General features: G+C 49.2%; 1 protein-coding gene across 1 annotated transcript; it reads right to left on the bottom strand.

Moving 5' to 3' along the window:
- Positions 1-1,108: 1,108 nt before the first annotated feature.
- On the bottom strand, positions 1,109-4,906 carry VAMP2 (vesicle associated membrane protein 2). The gene is made up of 5 exons (XM_074320854.2): positions 4,780-4,906; positions 4,157-4,277; positions 3,518-3,676; positions 3,371-3,422; positions 1,109-2,779 (listed from the first exon to the last, which is right to left on the bottom strand). Coding segments are annotated over exons 1-5 (351 nt in total). The 5' UTR covers positions 4,782-4,906; the 3' UTR covers positions 1,109-2,762.
- Positions 4,907-11,876: the final 6,970 nt, after the last annotated feature.

Genomic DNA, 11,876 nt, shown 5'->3' with positions numbered 1-11,876 from the left:
ATAGCAGGCTCCTATGAGTTTTTGTGGGCCAGGCCAGGCTCTTTTCACAGACCTGGAGGCCGGCTCACTTACTACCCACTGCCTCACAAATGAGTGTGATCCAGAAAGGTTACATAATCCGTCTGGATTAACACACTAGTCAGTAATGGGGCCAACCCAGGTTCTAAGGCCTAGGAGAACCCTAAACCTGGAAAGTATTCAGTAGATGAAATGAGAAAGCGCTCTGAGCACTGACTGGAATATATTATAGTAAACCTTCAATAAATGGTGGACATTATAACTGTGTACCTAATTATAAGAATCATCTGTGCTAAGTCAGACTCTCCAAGGAAGGGGCCTGAAAATCTAATTTTAAATGCATTTTTGGTAGTTTTTAGGAGCCCACAAGTTTGGGAAACTGTCTAGGTTGCTTATACTCTTGAATCTTAATGCTGCAGCCCAGAGAATTGTGTCCTCCAGAGCTCTCCTAGCACACCCCACTCATTGTTGAAGCACCTGGGGACAGGAATGCTTGGGTGCCACATCAGGGGCATGATATGTATCATGGACTGGAGTTACCAGCAGGACAACAGAGGGCAGGGGTAACAGGCCATCTATAGCCAGCTCCATGCCACACTCAGCTGGGTCTCCCTAGGCCAATTTGTTCAGTAAGTATTTATTAACCCCTTCTGGACACAGCTGGCACTGTGTCAGGCACAACGGGGAAGAGATGTTTCACAAAAGTTGGCCGTTTACTTCAGGCAAAAGAGTAAATGACCACAGGAGCGACTGCACAGGGTAAGGGAGTTAAATCAAGGGGTAAAAGGGATCCAACAAACAGCAAGAACATGCTTCCAGGCAAACGAGAAGGGAGGGAAAGCTGGGAAGCCTACACCTCAGGGCTCACCAGGGTGAGACATAGGTATCATTTACATTCCCATTAACTACTCTTGGTGGACCCCCCCACGTGGCCACTTTGGGAATCACACTTCATCCATCCTGCCCAAGGTCAGGCCCTCTCCAGCAAAAGCTCAGTCCCTTCCCAATGTATCTTCTCAACCTTTCTGTTAAATCTGCAGACCCAATACTCTTCCCACTGGTTAAGAAAAGATCTTAGAACAGACACCACTTACTCATTACACATTTATTGTACATTTTCACAATCTGGATGCGCCACAGAATTGGGGGCATGGGGTGAGGGAAGGGGGGCAGGGGACACTGGGATAATATGGGGGGGTCTAGAGCACAACACCCCCACCCCCAGCATCTCTCCCTACCCTTTCACACCACAGCTTAGATCTCCCTGCTCCCCCTCCACAGACACCTTGAGTGTGGGGGAAAGAGTTTGGGGGGGGTCCCCTCTAGTGACAGTTTAAGGGACTGCACCCTTAAACCCCTAAAATTGTGCCATTTAAAAAGACATTAGACCCTTCCTCTATCACTTCACCTAAGGAGGACACAGCTCTCTCTCTGGGCTGGACCACCATGGAGAGGGGCAAGAACCCCCATCTTTCAGCAAGTCCCGCACACACATTGGCAGTGACTAGTACCCACGCTCTGAATTCAGCGAGGGCAGTCAGAGGAGCTGGGCAGTGAAGGAGGCAACACCCCCCAAACTGAGGAGGGTTTTCAGTCCAACCCCCAGCAGGGGTGGGGCCAGAGGAGACTTCAGGCAGGAATTGGGGAGATTCTCTGCCCTGCTCCACTCCTCTCCAAGGCAGTGATGACCCCTCACACACTGGCAGCCACCTCCCAAAAGATATCAGATTGTGGCCAACCCCCAACTCTCCTGGTGGGAGGAGGAGGGGCAGATCAGTCAGATGGGAGGGAGACCCCATGGGAATGTCAGTTGAGTGCCCCACATGAAAACTGGGGATCAGGAATGTGGGGAGAAACTCTAAGTGGCAGAATTATTGGTCCATCATAACACACTGAACTCCAAGACACTTATACACCAGCTGGAGGGAGGGAGAGGAGGGGACAAGAGGCTTGGAAAATGGGGGTAGGGGAGGCAAACTAGACTAGCGGGGCTAGGAGGGGATGATTCTGGGGGCCAGAGCAGCCTGGTTCCCCAAAAGCCCAGGCTCCCCACCACCTACAAGTAATGTCATGCAAATGAAAGTGTGACCAATGGGGACTAACTCCTCAGTAAAAAAAAACAAAACAAAACAAAAAACAGACGGGTTGAAAAAACAAAGAGTGATGGAACAAAAAAGAAGGAAACCAAAAGGGATGTCAGTGTGCAAATGAATGCTAATTAACATGCTGGAAACTCCCAGACCTTGGGATTCATAGGACCAAGTGGGGCCAGTCTCAGAGCCTCCCAAATGATGCACAGACGATGCACCTAGGGAGGCCTGGACAATTGCTTTTTGTCTTTTTTGTAGGGGGGTGAGGGTATGGGGAAGGCCAGGGTGGGAGGAAGGGTCAGCTAAGTCCAAGGAAAGAAGGGAGGAAGAGGGACTATTGCATAGCAGATGCAAATGAAGGGACTTGGGGCTGGTAAGGAAAAGAGGGAACGGGAAGGAGGGAAAGAGGAAGAAGGACGGGAACCTCAGGAAGGGGTGTTAAGGACAACCGGAAAAATCTTCTAGTAATAAAACTACAAACAGACCAAATATATATAATATTATATATGTATAAATAACAGCTGGCTATTTACAGGGGGGCACACACACAGACACACACGGATGGGGGGCTGGAAGATATGGCTGAGAGGTGGAGGAGCAGCTGGGAATGGGGGGGAGAGGCCCTTCTCTGGGCAGGGCAGGCTCCTCGGGGGTTTAAGAGCTGAAGTAAACTGTAGAGAGGGAAAGAAGGATGAAGGGGGAGAGGGGAGAAAGAGAGAGAAAGCAGTGTGTCAGGCCTGGCCCTGCTCCCATCCTCCCCACTCCCCAGCTGACTGACATCCCTTCCCCTCTGGGCCTCGGGTTCTCCCCTGTAAAGCAAGGGGGTTGGACAGGAGGTTCCAAGGTCTTTTCAACCCCATGGTATGGCCTTAGGGCCACAGACCCCAAATCCTCTGGGCCTCTGAGACCATAAGCTCTTAAATAATTCGGTGGTTGGCTTCCTAGCCATATATCAAGCCTATGGGCCTTTCCTGTTCTCCCACTCCCCAATTTCAGGGTTCTCAGGCCCAAAGAGTCCTCAAGGGAGTAGTGGGGATCCACTAGCTCTCGTTTCCAAACATCTAAACAGAATTGCCCGGGACCAGGCAAAACGCAGGCTAAACAAAATCAAGGTTTGGAGCTCTAGATGAATCAGAACTGCCATTGGCAGCTATATATGCTTTTTGATGAATAGTAAAAACTAGGTTAATGACCTTCAGAACCCAGAACTCATAGGGAAACCTCTCCAAAGAAAGGGCCCTAGCCATTCCTGCCCTACTCACCGATGATGATGATGAGGATGATGGCGCAAATCACTCCCAAGATGATCATCATCTGTGGGTAAGAGGAGAGGGTCAGTGGACAGACCACAAACTCCCCATTCACCCACCAGTCCTTCTACCTGCCCTCCCATGTGCCTCCACCATTACCTTGAGGTTTTTCCACCAGTATTTGCGCTTGAGCTTGGCTGCACTTGTTTCAAACTGGGAGGCCCCCGCCTGGAGTGCATCTGCACGGTCGTCCAGCTCTGACAGTTTCTGGTCCCGCTCCAGGACCTTGTCCACGTTCACCCTCATGATGTCCACCACCTGGAGGAGGGGTCCACGAGGCAGGGGGTATGCCAAGGCCCGCCTCAATGAGGGCACTCCTCGACCACCATGCCCACATATGGAACATGCACCCCGATGTTGCCAGGCTTAAATGCCAAGGACACACACAGAACAAGCCTAGCACACCTGGGGACATGCAAGAAGTACACATCAGGGGCATGCTGATAGCCAGACATCTCAGATGTCATAGCAGCACCCTCTATTTATCCAGTTTCAAGTAGCCTGCCCGTCACCAGAGCACACCTGCCCAGGCTGAAACACCCTAGGACTAGCAAAGCTAACACTCCAAGGCCCTTACAAGTACATGCTTACAGGGATGGGGTATGGTATGTCTTTGTCCCAAAACTCATAAACGTGAACTACCATCACCCCCAGCCCAAGATGGACCCCCCAACACTGGTTTGCCAACCCTCAGTGTCCTTCCCACCGTCTTTGGTTCCCCTCACCCACTCCACTCACCTCATCCACCTGGGCCTGGGTCTGCTGCAGTCTTCTATTACTGGTGAGGTTTGGAGGGGGCCCAGGAGGGCCTCCCTCCCCAGCCGGGGCGGCAGGGGGGGCGGTGGCAGCGGTAGCCGACCTGAGGGGCAGGGACGGATTCAGACCCAGGGCCTGGAGCCTTCGGCCCCGCAGCCAGGACTCCGCCCATCCGCCTGTCCATCCAACCGTCCCTCCCTTCCTCCTTTTCGAGAGGGAAGCCAGCCGATGGGAGTCCTGGATTCCGTCTGGCCCCGCCGCCGAAGAGCTGCCATGACCTTGAGTGGGGCCCCTTCCCCCCTCCAGGCCTCAGTTTCCCCGCCTGTCAAATGAGGGCGACCTCACAGACTTGGTCCAGGGTCGACCCGAAATGACCGGCGGCAGCGATGACAGGGGCGGGGCGGGCGGACGCCGGGTCCACTTCCTCCCGCGGCCACCGCCCGCGCGGCCAGCCCGGGTGGCGGGGCTCTCCCGCTGCCCGCGCGCAGTCACGGGCGCTGGCCTGGCCTCGGGGAGCGAGGGACGCGGGCCGAACCCCGGGCCCCGGCCCCAGGGCGGCAGCTGGGCGCAGGCCAGCCCGAGGCGGGCAAGGGCGACCGACTCACATGGCGGGGGCAGCGGGTGCAGGACTTGGCAGCTGCAGGAATGGCGGCTCGCGCTGGCTCCGACTGGCGCTGGCTACCGGGGACGGGAAGATGGCGGCTGCACGTCACCCACATCCGGGCACTGCGGGCGGGGGCGGGGGCGGGGCGCAGTGGCGACTGGTACGAGCCGGGCCGTGGGGGCGGGGCGCGGCAGGCCGCGGGGCGTGCCCGCTGAGCCTCTGCACCTACCGCAGCCTGACTCCTGCGGCTCCCGTGCGCCCGCTCTCTCCCACCCTGCTACACCAGAGCCCGCACAGCCGCCCCCACGCCTCTGCCACTTGCACCCCACGGCACGTCTCACCCCCAAACCACGTCCTCCCTCCTATAGTGAAACTTCAGTCAGTCTGCACTCTACACAGCTCAAGGTTTCACCCTTCACCCAACTCCCAACGCCTGGTAACCCGTCTTTAGCTCTTGGCGTGGGCTGGAGGTGGAAAATTAGAAAAGGCAGGTGTCGATCCCGAAACAATGCGAATAGCTGGGACCCTGCTGCCGAGGTGGAGTGGGGTGACGGCGGTTGGGAACCAATCTATCACCCCGCAGGTGGATGTCTCGAAGGAGGTCTGAGACCCCCCCGGCCGCTGAGTAGGGGGGTATGAAGGAAAGGAGATGAGGCAGGCTCTTCCCCCACACCCCAGCCAAGTCACTGCGGGTGTGAAAGGTGCTCCACTTCACAACTGGAGTTCAGACCAGGGCTACTTGGCAAGCCAGGCCCGACTGAGGTAGGGCAAGCTTAGGGGCCCCAGGGAGGACTCTGAGGCTGCTTCCTGGGGCTACTTCACATGATGGCTGCAAACTGGCCAAAACCTGGCTCTGGCCTATTGTTAGCCGGGCCTCAGGAGGAGGGCTCAGCCTTTTTTCCAGGCGCAGAGCCTAGGCCCAAAGGGACAGTTTTTTATTTGTTTGTTTTGGGGTTTGGTTTTTTTTTTTTTTTTAGGTGGAAAGAACAGTAGGCAAAGGGGGTGCCTGCAGTACCCAGGTTACATGGTACTATTTTACATGCTGATTGGCTTCATAGGTGTGACCTTGGAGAGTTCCTGTCCTGTCTCTGGACCCAAAATACATTAGCTGTACGGGCTCTAAATATACATTTCTTATATGGATTGATCTGGAACATGGTGGAGGAGTTTATCCACGGCCCCTTTCATCCCTGACTGATCTTGCTTTAGGCCTCCTAAACAGACCCAGCATCTGTACATACCCACCGGGCTCATTCCCAGCAGGCCTGACACTGCAGCCAGGAGAAGACAGGACCAGGTAAGCTGCCTAACCGGTGGGGTGGGTGAAGGCAAGTCTCAAGAATGAAGGAGGAGACATCTTAGGAGCACTAGTGGGGGTGCTCACTGTATCCCTTGAAGGGGAGGAGGGGAGGCTGGTGTTGGCTTCTGAGACAAGCAGGAGCCAGCTTCCCTGGGGTGAGAACCTCCCCCTTGCAGTGCCCCACTCCCTCCCAACAGAAGCCTGGGGACTGCTTGTGTCACCAGAGGTGCCATTTCCCAGCTGTCTGGGGGAGGTGAGTGAGCAGGGAGCATGTGTGCTGGGTCTCAGATAAGATGCTGTCAGCTCCCTCCTTCTCTTAGGAGCGGCCACTTCACTGGTCCTTGTGCACTCACTAACACAGAATGTCTGGTGGCTCAGCCTATGTGAAGAGGAGGAATAGAGTGGCTTCCATGGGGGCCTCAGATCACAGTGTGGGGTGCTGGCTCTGGCTTTCAGACCCTGAAACTACGCTACTCTCTAGCCAGAGAACAAAAATACCACATTCTAACTTTTAAGTTCAAAAGCCGCAGTATCTGTGTCTAGGACAGGGAAGATTAGACAGAGGTACAAACAGGCAGAGCCTCCCTACTCTGACCAAAGACCCTGCACTAGCTGTGGAGAAGCTAGTGGAGGACAAGACATTAGACACTGGTTTAGGAGTGATCCCCATTTCCCCAGTTCGCCAACTCCAGGACATGGAAGGGACAGAATCCAGAGTAAAATTGGGCAGCCAAGGCCACGGGATGTGGCTTGGAAAGCTGGCACATTGCTATCACTCCAGGATGCTGGGGGCCGCCGCAGCAGAGTAGGAATGAGAGCAAGGGACCACAGAGGCAGGGACCATGAGGATTTATCTCAGAGAGAGGACTCTGAGCAGTTCACCCTGGTGCCCACAAACATGTGCTTTGGTGTTATGGAACTCCCCAAATTTAGATCAATGGTGGAAGCAGCAGAAGCGGGAGGGGTGGGATGACTGATAAGAGAATGTTTTCTGCAAGCAGGTAGAAGGGAGCTCCAAATAGGGGTAAGTGGAACTAGAGAAAAACAAGGTCATATGTTTGCATAACTGAGATCTGGCTTCTACATTTACCCGCTTCAGGGGTTGGCAGCTGAATCTCTGGCCCCTACTCCCAAGGCTTAAAGGATGTGGGAGGGGGCCTAAGTACACATCTAACAAGTAAGTAACAAGTACTTACTCTGGCGATTCTGATGTAGGTGGCACAGAGAAAACCTTTTATAAAGGTTTGTTTTTCCTCTTCTAACACATCTGACTGAGAAGTTGGGATAGAAGGGGCCTAGGTCGTTTCCACACTGACTAATGAACTTGCTCCATCCACCTGAGTTAAACATGACCAAACTGGTAATTATAATTTCAGAGACCTTGTGTGTCCCTTAATGCAGCTTGTAAGTCAAAGCCTTCTAATTAGGAACAGAAGAGGCATGCCCTCGAGAATGCTGCCTGGAATGGGGACCAAAGGGCTGGCCTCACTGCCATGACAGTCAACTGCTCAAACCCTGTAACCTCTGGCAGAGCCCTCCAAGTCAGGAAGGCTCTGGGGCTGCCTAAAGCCCTGGGCTCATCATGGAGGGAAGAGAAACTGCCAGAGACCTACTGTGTGCGAGAGGCTTCACAGGGATTGCCACGTGCTCAGTTTTTAAATTAAATAATATGACTACATTCTCCTTGCAAAATATTAAAACACTACACGTAAAGCTGAGGTTCCCTTGGTGACCCCCCCAACTCATTTATCTTTTTGTTTTACTTTCTGGACAGTTTCATATATCCTCCAATTTGGAAAAAAAAAAGTTTTGTTATATTTATTTTATTTTTTTCATTTCAAAAAATGCAGTATCTTCTCTCATCCCTCTGAGGATATTTTTTTTTAATTCAGTATTAAATTTTAAACTAGGTAATAGGTAACCCAATCAAAATTCAAAAGGTATATAGGAATGTACAGTGAACTCTGGTTCTGAGCTTCTCAGGACCCGTACCTGACACATTTGCTGTCTCGTCTTGTAAATACCGTGTTTCCCCCAAAATAAGAGTTGGTGTTATATTAAGTTGTGCCCAAAAGACGCATTAGGGCTTATGTTCAGGGGATGTCATCCTGAAAAATCTGCTACGGCTTATTTTCCAGATGGGTCTTATTTTCGGGAAACACCGTACTTGTAGATTCTTTTTTCCTTTTTAAAAATACAAATGCTAACAGACTATATGTATTGAGTTGTCCCTTCTGTTTGTTTTACTTTCCAATGATTGGTTTTGTTTGTTTGTTTTAACTTTTGCTCCCTAGTATTTGTTTCTTCTAGATTTCTTTGGCTCTTTTTTTTTTCTTTTTTGTGATGCTATATATGGGAGTGTCTCTCTTTCATTTTAGAGACATTCCTCAAATGCTGGCTGATACTTTGTTCGTGTTTAATAGGGAGCTACCAAAAGGATGATTGAAAGCTGTTGGGGGCAGAAGGAGCATTCATTGGCTATCATATCAGCTTTGCTTTTCAGGGGGACTCTCTCAAGTGTTGATCAGTGGCAGGCTTTCTCTGGGACCATTCAGATTTCTGAGAGAACAATATCCTCCATTCTCCATCCCCTGCCCTTGATGGGGGAGTGGATCTGAAACAGGGTGGGGGCTCCTGTTTCTAGCCTCCGTTCTCACCTCTGCTGGGCCTGGTGTCCCCAAGTTCAAAGCGTCCTTGGAAATGAGCATGTGGAGGGAGGGGTGGTATGTGTGACTCGGGTGTAAAAGGTGAGGGAGCTGCAGGGGCCTGAACACTGAACACAGACTCTCAGCCACCCCTGCATTCAGCCAGGTTGGACCCAGGGTCTGGAGACCCACAGGGTTTCGGGTACCATGTCCTCCTGATTCCTTCTGCCCTACTTGGTTTGTCGCTGTACTTTGGCTGCTGTCCAGCCTCCAAAGCTTTGTTGAAATCTTTGGTCTGCAGCTGTCTTCTCTCTTGGTCTCTTGGTACTTATTGATTTACACTTGACTCTTCTCCTGTTACTTAGTTAACATTTGGAGAGAAGACAAATGCTCATGGCCAATCCTCCATGTTTAAACAGAAGTCTTACCATAGTTTATTTAACTAGTCTCTCAAGGACCAGCATTTTAGGCTGTTTCCAGTTTTGTTGTTTGTTCTTTGCTATTACAACAGTGCTCTTAGGAATGTTGTTGTAAATACCTGCCATGATCAATCAACCCTCAATCCTATGAATTAAGTATTGTCTTGATTTTACATTTGGGGAAACCTAGCCTTGATGGGTCTTTTTTTTTTTTTTTTTTAATTGGCTAATCCATTTTTTTTTCCAGATAGAATATCTCTAGATTTTTTAAATATAAAACATAATATAGAGTGGTATCTTTTAATCTGTGTAGTTCTCCCTGTACAAGTACCAAACACAGTGCCAGAAACGATGCAGGCAAATGAATAGTGAATGAATGATAGTGAACTACAGACTTAGTGAAGCGTGTTTTCATAGAGAACCCAGTATAGCTGGGGACTGCTAATAGTGAACCCCCTGGCACGTGTTTGGGGAGGATGGGTTTGAGCAGGACCTGTGTGCCCAATCTTCCTGTGAGGACAGCCATGATTAGGCTGGTCAAACCCTTATTACTTGCTATCAGTTTGGCCAGGGATCCAACTCCTGTCACTGCAGCAGGACAGGCCCAGCTCTTAAGTTAGTGTGGGATGCAGGGTAGTGTGGGCACGGGCAGTGGGGGAGCCATATGCCAGAGTCCTGTGTGGGCAGGACAAGACACAGGCTTATCCTCTGGGACTAGGAGATAAGAGACACCCCCTGGTCCCAAACCCTTACTTTCTGACCCTCCATTCATTAGATTCACTGGGGTTAACAAGCTCCTCTATTTGGGGGGAAAAGTCCCCCTTCAGATAGTATGGTTGGTAAGAAGCCACATCTTCTTTATTTCCCACCATATCACATGCCAAGCCCAGAGCCTGGCTGGTAGTGGATGCTCAATAAATTCCTGTAATTGAGTCAGCTTATTTGTCTGACAGCCAGGAGACTTGCATTCTAGTCACAGCTCTCCCTATCTGCATGATGTCCCCAAGCAAATGGCTTTCTCCTTGGGCCTTATTTCCCTTATTTGTTGAATGAGGGCTCTTTCATACTACAATGCTAAGCATTCTGCTGGCATTAGGAGCTGCAATAACACACAAGTAAAAAGGTCATTAAAACACAGTATGTTTGTCAATTATATCTCAATAAAGGTTAAAAAAAAAACCCACATGAGATCTTTGATGGACATAATAATCAAGACACTTGCCAACACAGCTCAAACAGATTTAAACCAAAAAGCATCTGAGGACTCACATAACTGGAACATAAATGGAACAGCAGGATCCAGGTGCTCACATGATGTCAGCAGAGATCTAGTTCTCCTTTTCTAGCTCTGCTGGCCTCTGACTTAGCTTCATTTTCAGACAGGGAACATAAGCAGCTGCAGGCTCCCATTTATAAAAAATGTTGTAGTTTGTATGTTTTTCTTTGTAAATGTATGTGGTTCAAATTCCAAACGTTCAAAAGAGCATATGGAGAGAGTCACTCTCCCACCCTGTCTCCCAGCCACCCAGCTTCTGCCCCTCAACAATCAGTTCTCCCAGTTCCCTGGACCTCTTTCCAGAGGTGTTCCGTGCACACAGCTTTCCACTTCTTTACACAAATGGAAGCAAATTATATGAACTGTTCTGCGCCTTATTTTTGTCATGTAACTTGGAGATCATTCCGTAACAGTGTATAAAGTTTGCTTTTTTTCCTGGCTTCATAGTATTACACTGTAACATAATTTAACTAATCCCCTGTTGACATTTTGATTGTTTCCAATCTTTTGCCAATACAAGCAAAACTGCAAAGACTAATCTACACATTTCCATCTCACCTAACAGTATGTGCAAATGTGTAGGGTTTATTCCTAGAAATGAAAATCTTAGGTCAAAGGGTATGGGTATTTGTGATTTGTGTTGATTTTGATGAATAGTGCCAAATTGCTCTCTGTGGATGTTACCAGTTTTTACTCCCACTAGCAAACAGGTGAGGTTTGTTTACTTAAACCCATACCCTCTCCAGCTATATGAAACTTTTTGGTCATTACAAATATGTTACGAGTAAACATGATTTTTCTTACGGTGAATGAGGTTAGGCATCTTTTCATGTATTTGAGAGTTCTTTGTGTTTCCTTTTCTGTAAAATGTCCACAAACATTTTTTCGTACATTTTTCATTGGGTTGTTGGTATTTTTCTTATAGATATGAAGGAGGTTATTATGTATCAAAATTAGCCCTTTCTCTGCAACATGAATTATATTTCCCCTAGATTGTCATCTTTTAACTTTTGCTGATTTTTTTGCCATGTGTACTTTTAACATTTTTAATATATATTTAAATGTATCAGTCTTCTCTTTTATGACTTCTGTGTCTTGTTATCATACTTAGAAATGTCTTCCCCATTCCACACTATTTGCTTCCGTGGTATTCTTGCCCAAAATGCATAACCTCAATCTAATCACAAGAAAACACTTGACAAATCCAAACTGAGGGACATTCTGCAAAATAACTCACCAGTACTCTTCAAGTATGTCAAGGAAAAAAAAAAAAGACTGAGAAACTGTCTCAGATTGGAAAAGCCTAAGGAGACATCATAATGCAATGTGAAACCTTGGATTAGATCATGAATCAGAAAAAGGGCATTAGTTAGAAAACTGGCAAAATTCAAATAAGACATGTAGATTATTTAATAGTATTGTATCAACACTAATATCCTGGTTTCAATAATTATACCA

The sequence above is a fragment of the Rhinolophus sinicus genome, chromosome 12 (assembly GCF_057876585.1).
Source record: "Rhinolophus sinicus isolate RSI-liver-muscle chromosome 12, RSI-T2T, whole genome shotgun sequence".
Lineage (NCBI taxonomy): Eukaryota > Metazoa > Chordata > Mammalia > Chiroptera > Rhinolophidae > Rhinolophus > Rhinolophus sinicus.
Note: the sequence above shows the minus strand (reverse complement) of the source record. Positions and strands in the feature narration are given on the sequence as shown.

Bases quoted from the DNA above. Each gene is read 5' to 3' on its own strand.
- VAMP2 (XM_074320854.2), bottom strand. The intron at 3,677-4,156 runs GTGAGTGGAGTG...CCCCTCCTCCAG, and splicing joins CCCAGGCCCAGGTGGATGAG to GTGGTGGACATCATGAGGGT. The intron at 3,423-3,517 runs GTAATGGTGGAG...TCTTACCCACAG, and splicing joins ACTGGTGGAAAAACCTCAAG to ATGATGATCATCTTGGGAGT.